The sequence below is a fragment of the Ruditapes philippinarum genome, unplaced genomic scaffold (genome assembly GCF_026571515.1).
Source record: "Ruditapes philippinarum isolate M1 unplaced genomic scaffold, ASM2657151v2 ctg3230_1_1_1_1, whole genome shotgun sequence".
NCBI classification, from domain to species: domain Eukaryota; kingdom Metazoa; phylum Mollusca; class Bivalvia; order Venerida; family Veneridae; genus Ruditapes; species Ruditapes philippinarum.
In genome coordinates this window covers 45,522-60,328 of record NW_026866439.1, presented here as the reverse complement: position 1 = coordinate 60,328, position 14,807 = coordinate 45,522, and the positions used below count along the sequence as shown (strand labels likewise).

The 14,807-nt window shown below is 33.1% G+C and overlaps 1 protein-coding gene across 2 annotated transcripts; it reads left to right on the top strand.

Annotated features, from left to right (window-relative positions):
• The first annotated feature begins 1,369 nt into the window (after positions 1-1,369).
• LOC132732462 (heat shock 70 kDa protein 12B-like) lies at positions 1,370-11,100 on the top strand. Of its 2 annotated transcripts, none has more exons than XM_060718879.1 (5): positions 1,370-1,518; positions 2,256-2,561; positions 3,369-3,590; positions 3,832-3,988; positions 8,281-11,100. In XM_060718879.1, the coding sequence occupies exons 1-5, from the start codon at positions 1,516-1,518 to the stop codon at positions 9,330-9,332; spliced, it is 1,740 nt and encodes a 579-aa protein (XP_060574862.1). In that variant the 5' UTR covers positions 1,370-1,515; the 3' UTR covers positions 9,333-11,100. The 2 variants fall into 2 exon arrangements, with proteins under 2 accessions (XP_060574862.1, XP_060574863.1); XM_060718880.1 differs by lacking the exon at positions 1,370-1,518 and adding an exon at positions 1,565-1,782.
• The last annotated feature ends 3,707 nt before the right edge of the window (positions 11,101-14,807 follow it).

The window sequence follows — 14,807 nt, the reverse complement described above, 5'->3', positions numbered from 1 at the left end:
AACATACGTAGCTACTTCTTGTCTTTAGGGAGAAGAAATGCACCTTATTTGTCTACTTTACATGTACCACTATCACAATGATTTAAATCTGTCAATTCCTTGTGACTGATAATTATATTATCCCTGCCAAGAAACAATGCATTTCCCCCGTGCTTTTCAGAATTATTAAGATATTTGTAATAACGCCATAAAACGGACAAAAACACGGTTTCGTTTATATTGAAGAAAAGTCTATGTCTACCATGAAATAATGCACACATTATTTGAGAAAATATTTTACCTTAGATCACTGGGATTTCTTTATTCAAGAAGACATATGGATACCTGTTGGGAAATATCTACAAAACAAACAATGCCTGTCTATTACAAAACACGTTGCTGAGACATCGTTCGTTCTTGTAACGGACAGCGGTCGTAATTTATTGACTGGGTACAAAAAAGTAATCTTAATTTGTCTTTGTCTGAAATATAATAAAGACTGGAAATGCTATAATAGATACCAACTAAGATAATAAGCATATTTAGTATAGTTCTAAGAATTTTACCCTTTTCTTTGTGAAAATTTAAAAACAAACTGGTCATACATGGGTAGATGGGAGAAATGTAGAGGTATTTTGATTATTTACTCTTCTGCCAAAATATCTGTTAACAGCATAGAAAATGTTTCTATTCATAAATTTACTTTAATGAAACAAATTCCCAAATGACTGCAGTGAATGTAAGTTATTTTCTAAACACTTTTATATCCAGTTACCTCGTCAGTACTATACGCCCTATACAAATTGAAACGCGTCTGATCCTTTGATGGAATTCCAAGTTGCTGTGGCGTTCTCTCTACAATTTCGGGATGTCGCTTAACAAACGCGTACGTACCACCGATCTTTGCTTTGTCTGTTATCGGTAAAGGGATTTTGCGATCATCATCATCCACTATCTTTTTAACCATGCCCAGCAATTCATTTGTGGTTCGTCCAAAGTCAACACTTTTTGGTTCCTCAGCTGCAGTAAAAATAGTTCTGGATGTTGGAGCTAACGGACTTCTATTGTTTACTTTGTCAAACAAGGCCGACCGTCTGACTTTATATGCTCTTGCTGCTTCCCGAAGTGACATTGAACTTGACTGGACTGCCACATCGCAAACTGAGCGAAGTATCGTTGTGTACGCTGCTAAGGTAGCGTATATTTACCCATGATTAGAAAGACATGAATATTGTAAACTTTATATCACAAGGTTAAATTAAAGTAGCAAAGAACTTTGTTTTGTTTATTACATATTCTCATATTTAATCAGTTTACTATTTACTTAAATCGGCAAATGTTATTATCTACAAATGCTACCTGATATTTGTGACCTTCAAAATCATAAGGTAAACGTACTGGCTGAGCACCAATTATCGATAGAAAAAAACAGTTTTGACGCGTAAATTCATGGAAATCGAATATGACATTTAGCTTCCTGGTTGATTTAAAGTGACTTTGGGAAGAGAAACTGCAAATATAAGAGGGTCATTTGTCATGGTATGTATTTTCTATTTTACAAACTATATCATAATTCTATCTTTGACTTATCAGTTGCTATTTACAAAATGATACATGGTAGTTATAATAACACGTAGATTCTGAAACTGTTTTTAAAAATGGGACTAAGTCGGTAAATCTTACGTACAAATTATACCTGATTGTTGGATTTATTCATGGAAAACGAATTTGACAATTATGTTCCTGGTTGTTTTAAAGTGACTTTGAGAAGAGAAACTGCGAATAAGAAGGTCATTTGACATGGTATGTATTTTATTACGAACTAAACATAATTATAATGTTTGATGAATTTTTGACTTTTTTTCTTATTTCGAATACGAACATTTATATCGGAATTAAACAATAACAATGATGTTCATGTCAGCAAGGTTTTATATTTTCTTGTATGAATTATCGTTTCATTTTCTGTTTATTCGTGATTGGTTTAAACATATTTATTTAAAGTAATTTGCGAAACAAATTTTTGCAACCAACCAGTACTGGTGTCATATGAAGAAACATATGATTGTCACCCGATTAGGGCTCGAACCTATGATCCCAGGGTTGAGAGGCAGACACCTTATCCACTAGGCCATCGCTCCCCTTCTTTGGGTCGGTGATTCTCTCCTATTTAGGTTTTTTTATGATTTCTACGGTATCTCAGCAATAATACATATTTCAACACAATATAATTCTGTTTAAAATCTGCTATGACCATTTCCACTTGTTTTTGTTAGGCTACAAGGGACTTGCTCGTCGGAGCAATAGACTTTGGCACAACTTATTCTGGCTGGGCTTTCTCCTTCCTGCATGATTTTCAGGCGGATCCTACTAAAGCGACTGTCAAGCAATGGTTCTCTAGTGGAACTCTAGTTACAGAAAAAGCACCCACGTGTTTGTTGATAAAGTCAGATGGAAAGACACTGGAAGCGTTTGGATATGATGCTGAAAACCAATACAGGGAGCTTGCAGATAATGAAATGCACGAGAAGTACTACTACTTTAGAAGATTTAAAATGGCACTCAACAAGAAGCTTGGTGAGGTAAGGATTAGCCGTGATTTCTTATAATAAAGGTCGTGCATTTGTCGTATATTTAATCACTCTGAATTACTGCCCTAGTGCATTATAAATCACGATCTACAAAAAATAAACATATCTTATTTATGCACTCAAATTATGTAGACACATTTAAAAACATGACCCTCAACATATACAAGTTGTCAGCATAAGACAAGCATAGCATAGGTTGTCTAGGTAATCTAACAAGTTCTTGTGATCAATTAAATAGTTTTATATAACTATGCAATATGCAATTCCTGAATTCCCCCTTCCATGTTGGTCTTGCAGGAATTATTTTTGTTAGCACTTGCATCTGCGTTATTTGATAAAAAAATACGTTACATACGTCACATCTGGAGCAGCGTAAATTCATAATACTTTTTACCGATGCTATTTTTTGAGATACATACTGGGTTCCATCCCCGTGCTAATGACTTAAGGCAAAGAAAATTCTAAGTAATTAGTACTTAAATTTGAACTAAGTTCAAACTAAATGGTGTACTCTTTACTGAACGATACTATGCTCTTTACAAATCTTTCAGTCACGTTGGTTGTAACTAAGCAATTACGGAGAGTAACTTTTTAAAGCACCTAGTGCCTTGTTTATCTTTATTCTCGTATTTTTCCCTGCATCAAGTATTCTTGAAATAATAACGATAGTTTAATTTATTGGAGATATTCGGGCGTTTGGACCTGTAAATATGTTATAATGTTGCGTGTTATGTTTTAACATGTGATTTTTGGACTAATTGTGGCAAATATAATGAAAGTATGCTTTTTATACACCAGAACCTGGACCGTAATATGACTATAGAAGATGAGATGGGAAAATCGATGAATGCACTAAACGTTTTTGCCATGGCAATAGACTTCTTAGTAGGAGATATGATGAAGAATGTAAAAGATAAACTAACCTCCGCTATTGGCAAGGATGAAGTTCACTGGGTACTGACTGTCCCAGCAATATGGACAGATGCTGCCAAACAATTCATGAGAGAAGCTGCTGTGCAGGTAATGTTTCTCTTCTGTATTGATATTTTTTATCATACTTACATTCTAAATAGCAAGAAAATGAATAATTGTTACGTTTCCTGATGAGTTACACTGTTTGATGTGTGATTATAGCCGATCTGTATTTTGATAAATTAAAATGTAAAGCCATATTTTAAATATACAGCAAGGGTCGAAAGGTTAAGTTGGCATTGTCATTTTCAATATAATTGAAATATCACACCATAAAATATCATTTAAGGCTGGACTTTTAACGAACAAATTGACGATTGCACTGGAGCCAGAAGCAGCATCGATATTCTGCCGCCATTTATCGGTGGACACAGCTATTTCTGGTGGAAATATTTCAATAGCGAAGATGCCTGTTGGTACTAGATACATGGTCCTTGATGCAGGAGGTATGGCACATAAATGTTAATATTGATAGACCCATCGGATCATGTACAATTACACTAAATGCTTTTTGTCCCCCGCCTTTTGAAGACAAGAGGGCCACGATGGCCCTGAAATCGCTCACCTATATATGCCCTTGGGGCGGGGCTAATTTTAACCCAGGGCTTTTTTTCCACCAACTTGGAAGACACCCATTATCATGTTTCATGATAAATATCTAAGCTCTAGCTCTTTGGGGTTATTAAAAGAAGATTTTTATAAGTTTTTACTATAGACATATAAGTAAAAGCAGACCTCCGGGCGGAGCAATTTAACCCGGGGGCTTTTATATGAACAAATTTGGTAGACACTCTCAAGAAGATGTTTCATGCTATATATCTAAGCACTAGCTCTATGGGTTATTTAAAATAAGTTTTTTTTAAAGTTTTTACTTTAGACATATATGGAAAAAAATCAGTACCTCCGGGGTGGGGTCAATTTTGATCCCAGGGCTTTTATTTGAACAAACTTTGTAGACACTCACCAGAAGATGTCTTTGGGTTTTTTAAAAGAAGATTTTTTTAAAGTTTTTTTTAGTTTTTACTATATACATATAAGGAAAAAACAATGGCCCCAGGGTAGGGGCTAATTTTGACCCTAGGGCTTTTATTTGAACAAACTTTATAGTCACTCACTAGAAGATGTTTTTTATGCCAAATATTTAAGCTCTAGCTCTTTCGGTTTTTTAAAAGTAGATTTTTTAAGTTTTTACTATATACATATAAGGAAAATCCCTGGCGGGGCCATTTTTGACCCCAGGGCTTTTATTTAAACAAACTTGATAGACACTCATCAGACAATGTTTCATGCCAAATATTTAAGCTCTAGCTATTTTTTTTTAAAAAAGATTTTTTACTTTTTGCTTTATACATGTAAGGAAAATCAATGACCCCCTGGGGCGGGCCATTTTTGTCTCCAGTGCTTTTATTTGAACAAACTTGATAGATACCCACTAGAAGATGTTTCATGCCAAATATCTAAGCTCTACCTCTTTTGAATTTTTAAAAGAAGATATTTTAAGTTTTTTCTCCCGGTTGCCATTGCAAGCAGAGTTCTGAATGGAATTAAATTCTTTGAACAATTGTTAAAGGTGAGCACAAAAGGACTATTCCTGTGAAGTTTGGATGAAATTGACTTAAAGGTATATGAGGAGATGTCGTTTAAAGTTAAAGTTTACCGACGACGGACGAACGGACGGACGCCGGACGAAATTGATCACAAAAGCTCACCATCTCACTTTGTGACAGGTGAGCTAAAAAGGGGGATATAGAAATGGTCTCCGTCCGTCTGTACATCAATCTGTCTGTTTGTCACAATTTCGTGTCCGGTCCAAGACCAAGTTATTCATAGCGTGGCACAAATGTTTGTTATAATAAGGCAATGTGTCATGCGCAACACCCAGAACCCTATTTCCAAGGTCAGTCACACTTGGTGATTAAAGGTCAACCTTTTCTGCTGGAGGATACTAGTATATGATGTGTCCGGTCCATAACTTTCTTATCCATCAAGGTATTTTGTAAATACTTGGCACTTGATCGATGAAAAAGTTACAGACCGGCGAGGAAACATACCTTGTAACAGACCATACCTTGTATTGATTTTGTCTTTGTCACATTTACATTTTATGGTTAAGAAATGGTGACTACAATTATTCAAATGTATTTCTGTTAACACATACAAATGATTTATTTATTCTATTATTTTAATGATTTTTATTGCATGTGCACATCTAGCATTGATCAAGATTTTGCACTGAAATTCCGGATAGATACCTCAATCTGGTGAAAGAGCCCATTTTGTGCTTCATGTAAAACTTCCCTTAGGTGGGGGGGGGGGCTTTGTTACCTCTGTTTCGAATTCTTGTTATCTTTGATTTTGCACTTAACTTTTATTCAGCATATATTTTTGTGAAATTCACATTGTTGTGGTACAATTATTATATTGTTTATTATAATTGTATTAATAATCATATTTATAATTTCAATCAATATTCTATTATTTTTTTCATGTATTATATAGAGATACAAAGTATTCAAACTTTTGATTTATTCTTTCATTACTGATACCAATTTAAAATACAATTGTATTTTACAAAGAATAATAGAATTGATATTATATTTTTTTGAATATAAATCAAATATTTATAATTGAGAGGCTTGGCATGAAAATATGATTACGATATCATTTCACAAACGGATAAAAACTTGTTAAAGAATATACAAGTTTTACATTATGTTACACCAAATCAATGAAGAAGAATAACTAGCTTACTAGACAAGAGGGGTTATTTGGCGAACAATACACACAATTTCCATAAATCCAAAACGTAAACGTTTTCACAGCGAATACAAAAAAGAAAGATAAAAGTTGAAATTTGACTCTAGGATAGTGGAAAATTTGGTTTTATTTTGAAATCTGTTTCATCAGGGTTGTACAAGCTATGTGTTTTGTAAGTGACCGCGTATTCTTCGTAAATCCTACACTTGCAAAAATGTCCAAGTACGACATTTTTTCATATTTCAAGAGGTTTGGAAAATTAAGCAGCGCGTTCGTGTTAATTCGTTTTTAGCTCGACATTTTTAAAAGAGTAGAGGTATTGTTATAGTCATGTCGGCGTTGCCGTTGACATTGCCGGCGCTTTAAACTCTTGGTGTATTGTTTTCATACTTGGCCACAACAACCATTGGGACAATACCTTTTAGTAGACTATTATTGATCTGCTAAATGACATTGGCCTTCAATGTTCTTATTTAAAGTCTAAAGTTTGCTTGTTTTTTAGGTGTTTTTTTGGTATTACTGGATATGATTTTGTTATTTTTGAATGTATTGTCTTTAAACTTAAACATAATATTTTTTCGGATAGACCTTTTAGATGACCAGACAGACATTGACCTTCACTCATTGATGACCGTGACTTTTAAAGGTCAAATCATTGATTTATTTTTTTGCTGTACTGCAACTGGCTATAACTTTGTTATTATTGAATATTGTAACAGAACGTTCTTTAGGATAAGAACTTAATGTATATCAAACTCACTTTGACTTTTGCTCTTTAATGACATTGACCTTGTAGTTTAAATAATTGATTTTTCACAGATTTTTGCTATAATTCTATTTGGTAATTAATAGATGGATTATCCTTATATTGTGATAAAACATAATTTTGGAAACACCTTCTATAAGATTTAACTGACATTGACCTTGAGCTTTAAATGGTCTTTACCATCAAGGTCAAATTATCAATTTTTTTTGTTAAATTGTCATTATATTGTTATTTATGTACGGATTTGATTTAAACTTCGACAAAGCAAGACTTTCTACCAAACAAACATATTTATTACCTTGACGCTTAATTGACCTTAACTGTCAAGGTCAAATTAATGAATTATTTTTTTGTTATGGATTAACTTCATATGGAGACACAAGATCTTCAAGGTCAGGATCTTCATGTATATCAAACTTAAGTTGACCTTAGATCATGTATGACCTTGACCATGAAGGTCAAATTATTCCATTTTCACTGATTATTGCTATAATTGGTTGTAACTTTGTAAGTTACCAATCGATTTTGTTTCATATTTGTACAAAACAACCTTATGGGCATTTTAATGGTTGAACTGACTTTGATCTAAAGCTCTAAATGACTTTGACTGTCAAGGTCTAAGTATTGAATTTTGGTGAAGTTGTCATTGTTTTGTTATTTATGTATGGATTTATATACAGAATTTATTTTAGTTCGATTGTGTAGGTAGCTATTAGCTTATAAGCACACTTTCGAATCCGTTCCTGGAACCAACCAGTACTGAGTATGGATTTGATTCATATGTTGACAAAACTACACTCTGGACCAAACAGACATATGGAATAATTCAGTTAGACTTTGACCTTAAAATGACCTTGGCCGTAAAATGATCGATTTTTTTTTAAATAGATTGATTATATTTTCTTAACATTGTCGTATATTTATGAAATTTAAAAAAAAACAAGTGTGACTAGACAGACCTATTAAACTTTTAAGAAAGGAAAAACTTTTTTTCTACTTTTTATTTTACAGATTTGTTTCAACCGTTTATTTGTTTGCTTTTAGAAAAAGTAAAAACGTCGAGCGTTGCCCCCGCTCAGCGGTGGTTCTTGTTTTAATTTAGGGCTATGAACTTTGTTTTCCGAGTTGGTAAAGCCATATTTAATAGAGTGTTTGATATTTCCAACAGGAATTACCAGTATTACCTTATTTATTTATCAATGCTCCACTTTTCAGGCGGTACAATAGATATAACGGTACACGAAGTTGTCAGCGAGAACAGCGTTAAAGAGATCCAGTCAGCAAGTGGTGGTGGATGGGGAGGCATGCTCGTTGACAAAGCCTTTGAAAACCTTATCATTGATCTGACTGGGCGAAAGGTTTATGACGTATTTAAACGAACGGAAACAGAGGATTGGCTTGACCTCTGGCGTGATTTTGAAGTAAAAAAAAGAGGTGTTGCACCGGAAAAAACGGCTCGTGTAAATATGAAATTTCCTCTCTCGTTAAGTAACACATTTGAAAAAGTTACTAAAGGAAAACTAATGGATGCCATTGAGGCTTCTAAATATACAAAGGATATTCAGTTTGGTGGAGACAAGATAAAAATTTCCGCCAGTCTCTTCAAGAGTCTTTTTGAACATTCAATAGGAAAAACTATCGGTCACGTTTCAGCCCTTCTCCGAGATGAAAACACAAGGAAGATAAAAAGTATTTTAATGGTAGGTGGTTATTCTGAATCCCCTTTGCTTCAACACGCAATCAAAGAAGCGTTCCCAGACGTAGACGTTGTAATACCAATCGGTGCATCATCTACTATTGTCAGAGGAGCTCTGGTGTATGGACACAGCCCTATATCTATACGTGAAAGAGTCTTGAAATATACATACGGCGTGGGAACTACTCAACCGTTTAAAGAAGGTATTGATCCTGAGCATCTCAAACTTCAAGCTGCAACTGGCTTGAGATGTAAAACGTTCAGTAAGCACGTGGAGAAAGGTCAAGTTGTAAGATGTCATGAACCTCAAGTCGAAAGAGGTTACAGAACAAATCAAACATTTCAACGTCGAATAAAGTTTCCAATTTATGCCACTGAACTGACTAAAGCAAGGTATACAGATGACTGTACATACATTGGGGAAATCAGACTAGATCTAGAAAACCCAGATGAGTTACCAGGAAGACGTGTTGTAGTATCCATGACATTTAGTGGAACAGAAATTGTCGTCAAAGCTGTTGATGAGAAAACCGGGAGGGACACACATGTTTTTGTCAACTTCCTTGGATAAAGAAAACGCACCCTCGTCGTGAGAAACGTGACATCTTTCCTTGGGAACTCAATTAATGCCTTACGTATGTTTTTAAGCACCTAAATTTGGACTTTTATTATAATCATCATATTTACGTTTTATGATATTCTTTTTGATGTATTATAAATCATTGTGATAAATGTTGGACTTTTATCATTGCTGATGTAAACTCACAATCAATTGACATGCGATACTAGTTGATTCTTTAGAATAAACTGTATTATTTACTTATAATTGCTTATCCTGTATGTATACTGTTAAGTCAATTTACATTTGTCGTTTTGTTAATGACTCATAACCAATGTATAAAACGCGTTCCGTCAATACCAATTAGTACTAGGATTGATATAATCCAGAGCTGTATCAGTATTCAACCTATGTCCAATATGATAGATCAACGAACCTGTTATTTGGCCATTTCTGCCTTTAAGACACTTATTTTCGAATAAAAGAAGTTTTTGTCATTTATACATATTTCAAAAAATCAAGAGATTCTTACCAGATATCTATTACATGAACTTAAGAAAATATAACCTTACAAGATTCCTTATAATAATCTTTTATCGTAAAGGAGTAATACAAAATCTCCGTACCTGGAAAAGAATAGTCAAAACGGCAATCAATAGAGTTTGATTGGAAAAACCTTGCACTGTGCGATGAAAGTTTGAATCAACGCCTTCTTGTACATCCTGTTTTTGAACCATGTATTCTTTGGCATTTCAGTCGCAAAAGAAATTACCAATTTAAAACAAATTTCTAGGAAATATGATATGAGCTGCAAAAAATTGTAACATAGTAACAAATGCTATTTATTTCATTGTCGAGACCAGAGTGTTTGTTTCAATTGTCTTCATGCATCGGTAAACAAATACACGCTGTCAGTCTTACTTTGATGTATGAAACACGCTCATTCAAACTCACACATACACAGACTCGTACTTACACAAACAAACACAAACTCTCCCACGCTCGCGCGCACGCACGCACACACGCACGCACGCACACACACACACGCATGCACTGTTGTTCCTAATTATTTCATTTTCATTATTTTTTAATTTTATATACATAGCTCTATGTAATTGTTTAAATTGGGTCATAAATCTTATCCAGTGTTGCAGGTACATGTAGATATTAAATTTGTATAATCCTTCAAGATACTTTTTTCGTTTCGCCCAGAGGATATTGCTGAATACAATATTTCAAAATTTTGTTAGTTTTCATATACAAGTACGTATGGTTTCTATGTTGAATAAATATTAACCTTATCTGTGTTATGCATCCATTCTGTATTTATTTGGTATTTGTTACATTTATATAATTATATTCACATGTTTGTTTGTCAGTCATACATTTATGTACTGTGTGTACTTTTCAAAACTGGAGGAAATAAGAAGTATATATGCATAAAAAATACATTACATGTTTATAGCACATGAACAAGATATATTTTTGCAGAGGACATAGATTTTTTAAAGAGCATAAAAGTACGGTGTGAAAGATATGAATTCATAATAAAACTTGTTTGAAGTTCTGCATAACTGCTTTCTGATTTAATTTGTATAAAAAATAGATATTTAGAAAGATCTCTTATAATTATTTTAGATTCAGACAACACTAAATTAGTAAATTTCTGCCATGTATTATAGTAGCGTCTATGAAATTTTGGCGAAGGTCAGCATATTGTGAACATTTGAACAAAAAGTGAAACTCGTTTTCAATTTGCCTTGAAGAAAAATAAATGCATATTCTTAAATGTCTAGGTTATTTTGTATATCTTCCCATCTCAATATTCATGCCGTGTGACGACATGCGAAATTTTTCAAGCGCAACTCGAAATCTTTTGTCAAGATAGCTTTCAAATTAAAATTTGTAGTACTGTAGGTATCTAGGCGTCAATAATTTTTTTGTTCTTTATGATTGTTTACATGAAAAATTAAAATTTTAGTAGGGGTCTTTAAAAAAAACAAACAAATATTTTGTTTTGCGGGTTTTTTTGGGAAAAAAGCCCATCGGGTTTTGATAAAAAAGTTTTGGCCCGTGTATTCCGGTAGTCAAAAACCCCATAATGTCTTATTTAAATATAATCACCTCTAAAATAATGAAATTTGTCCCCTGGCTCCAATTTGTTTTTTTTCCCTTAAAAATAAACTTCCTTTTTTGGTTTCAAAAAAAACCTTAAAAATGTTTCAAAGTCTACCACAACTTCAGTTTAGTTTCGGAAAAATGTAGAAGTCAAGGACCAAGTCCAGAGGATAGGGGGAAATGGGGAAATTTCAAACCCGCAGTCAGTTGCAGCAGCCATCTCAACTTGAAATTGTGGGTGGGCATTGGTCTGCAAAAGCGAACGCCTTTAATAATTTGCCCCCCCTTTACGGGGCGTTTCTTTTATAAGTTAATTGTCTGCATAGTGTAAAAGTTTATTTTAAAAGACCCCGAATTTTTTCAGGGGGGGACCTCCATTTCCCCCATATAAAGGTAGGGAATCAGTGATTTTTTTCGGTTACGGTAAGGGCAAATGGCGGCCCAAAAAATCGCTTCATATGGTTTTTTTAGGAATTCTTTTATTTTAATCCCCTTTTCTTACATACGAGACCCGTTCAAACCTACCGAAAAAAGAATTGTTTTTCCGCTATACTATTTTTCCCCCCTGTGCCATAGCTTTTTTCAACACTCAAAAAACAACAAAATTTTCAATGTGAACAATTTTATTTGGGTAAATTCACCAAAATTTTTTTTTTTTTGAATTTTATTAAACTACGTCGAGTTGAAAGAGAAAATTTCATAGTTTTTCTTTTTTTTTTAAAAATGTTAATATTAGGTATTTTAAAAATTTTTGAAGGCATTTCTATTCCAAAATGAGAAAAAAATTTTTTTGGGTAACTCCCACGCATATTTTATTTTTTGATAACCCCCAAAATTTTTATGGGCAAAAATATTAGGGGGTTAAGCCAAAATATTGTTTTGAAAAAAATCTGTTTTGATGTTTTTACCCTTTAAAAGTTCAAAAAAATTTTTAAATAATATTTAAATACGCCAAAAGGTCCGGGGTTAAATTAAAGCCTCTTGGATACAGAATACATTCAGGTAATTTAAATGAATTTTCGAATAGATAATTAATCCAGAAATTTAAATATAAGAAGGAGGTCGATTTCATTTAGCACAATTACAGTTGTCATTTTTTCATAGTTTTGCAGTTAATGGGACGGTTCCAGCTCGGATATTGGTTTTGTGGATAATGTTTGGAACAACATTTGACTTAATGACCACATAAACTGGGCTACTTCGGCACTGGACCTTGTAAATGTTGTGGCAATCGAAACGTGACAGGTATGGCATTTTTATGTTATTCGTTATAATTACGATTTTAAAGACATTCAAGTCATTTTTCACTAAAGTCTTTTCTTTTATGTAAAACGCAATTTTCAAATAAGTGTCTGTATTTAAACATTATTATGTTGTGATTTTATGCCCCCGCGGCATATAGTGATTGAACCGTCCGTCCGTCCGTCTGTTCCGTACGAGGTTAATCTGAACGGCAAGTTTTGGATTTTTTCTAAAGTTCTACCGTTACAATGGCTTCTAAATTTTACACACTTTACTAATCAACACAAGTTACATGATTCTGGGCAAGTAACATAACCCTGGCTTTCATATTTTACCAAGTTATTGCCCTTTTTTTAGCACTTAGAAAATGAATAATGGTTAACCTAAAATGGCAAGTTCTATGCTATACTAATGGCTTTTTATAATTTACACACTTACTTATCAATACAAAGTACATGATATTGCCAAGTTAATATAACTGTGTCATCCATATTTCCCCCAGTTTATTTACTTTTTTTCACTTTTGAAATAGGGCCTTTGTTGCATTAACCTATTTCGGCAAGTTGGATTTATCTTAAATTTCTTCTAATTGATTTAATTTCTTTAAAAGATACCTTTCATATTAGTAGTGGATACCCCTTGATGGTCCTCTAATTTTTTGTGGAGTCGCGCTCTCTGTTAGGAATCAAGGTCACTGGTTTTAATTAAATAAATTATAAACATTTTTGCTCATACAGCCTTTTATAAATTTATAATGTGATTTGTCTTAGTTATAATACAAAACAGCCAATGGGGGTCCCCCTTCTTTGGTGTAGAAAGGGGCCCCATTGGGTCAAAGGTAATTTTTTCCCCAATGTCAAGGGGCCACAATTTTTAAAAAAGTTTTTTTACATTTTACAGGTGTTTTTGCCTTATTTTTGAAGATGTTTTTTAAAAATTTTGATAAAAAACTAAACTTTGATGGAGTTTGGGTAAGGTCCCGGCAAAAAATAGATTTTTACACATTTGCTTATCCCCCTTTATTAAGTAAAAATATTTTTATTTTTGGTGGAAGATAACTTCGGGATTCCTGGGGGGATAGGGGGTCGGTACTTGTCCCCAAAAATAGTTTTTACATTTTTTCCCCCAAAGTTTTTTTATTGACAGTTTGTATTTCATTTTTGGTAGGAAGATAAACTTACATGGAAAATTTCTTTTTTTTAGTTTTAAGGAGATGGGGGTTTCCATTTTTTGGGTTAAAGGGGTCCCCATTTTAAAAATATTTTTTTTACATTTTGGGCCCAAAAGGCCTTTTTTTCTGACAAAAATTTTTTTTCCCCAAATTTTTTTTGGTTTTGAAAAAATTTAATTTTTTTTTTCCAACTTCAAAAATAAAAGAAATGATTTGGCCCCAAAATTTAATAATTTTAAAACAAAAATGCCAGGGGATTTTTGGGGCCCAAGTATATAACTTTTTTGGTAAATTTTTTTCTGTCCATTAAAAAAGTAAAAGGGGTTTTAAATTTTTTTTTTTGAAATTTTCCCTACGACAAAATTTCCTTGACCCCGGGGGCATTTTGTTTTTTAAAACAAACGGGGGTTTTTTTTTTTTACTTTTAAACAAAAAAAACCAAAAAAAATTTAATTAAAGGGGGTTTTTTTTCCTTCAGTTTTTTTGTTATTTTTTTTCTGGTCCTTTCCGGAATTTTTGGAACCCCAACACAAATAAAGTTTTTTGAAAATTGGTCCCCGGCCTCAAGCCGGTGCTGGGGGGGGCGTAAAGGGGAATGTTAAACTTATCCATTACCCCTAAATTGTACGGATTTAATAAAACCAAAGCCCCCCTTGGAAAAATTTTTATTTTTTATTTTTTTTTGTTTTAATGCTTCCAAAGGGGATAAATTTGGGTTTCCAGAATTTTTTTTTTAAAACTTTGTAAAAAAATCTAAAAAGGATTATTTTTTTAATTTGTTATTTTAATTTTTAAAACAGAAAAACCGTAATTTTCCCGATTTGGGGGGGATAAAAATTTTTTTACCAAAAATTTTTATAAGGTTTTTCCCGTGTAAACTTTTTTCATGTTTTTTTAAATTTTGGAGCCCTTTAACCCGTAAAATAAAATTTTTTTTCCCCCCATTTTTATAAAAA

Excerpts from the sequence above, each read along its gene's own strand:
- LOC132732462 (XM_060718879.1), top strand. Across the intron at positions 2,562-3,368 it reads TCAACAAGAAGCTTGGTGAG|AACCTGGACCGTAATATGAC; the intron begins GTAAGGATTAGC and ends TTTATACACCAG. Across the intron at positions 3,591-3,831 it reads TGAGAGAAGCTGCTGTGCAG|GCTGGACTTTTAACGAACAA; the intron begins GTAATGTTTCTC and ends ATATCATTTAAG.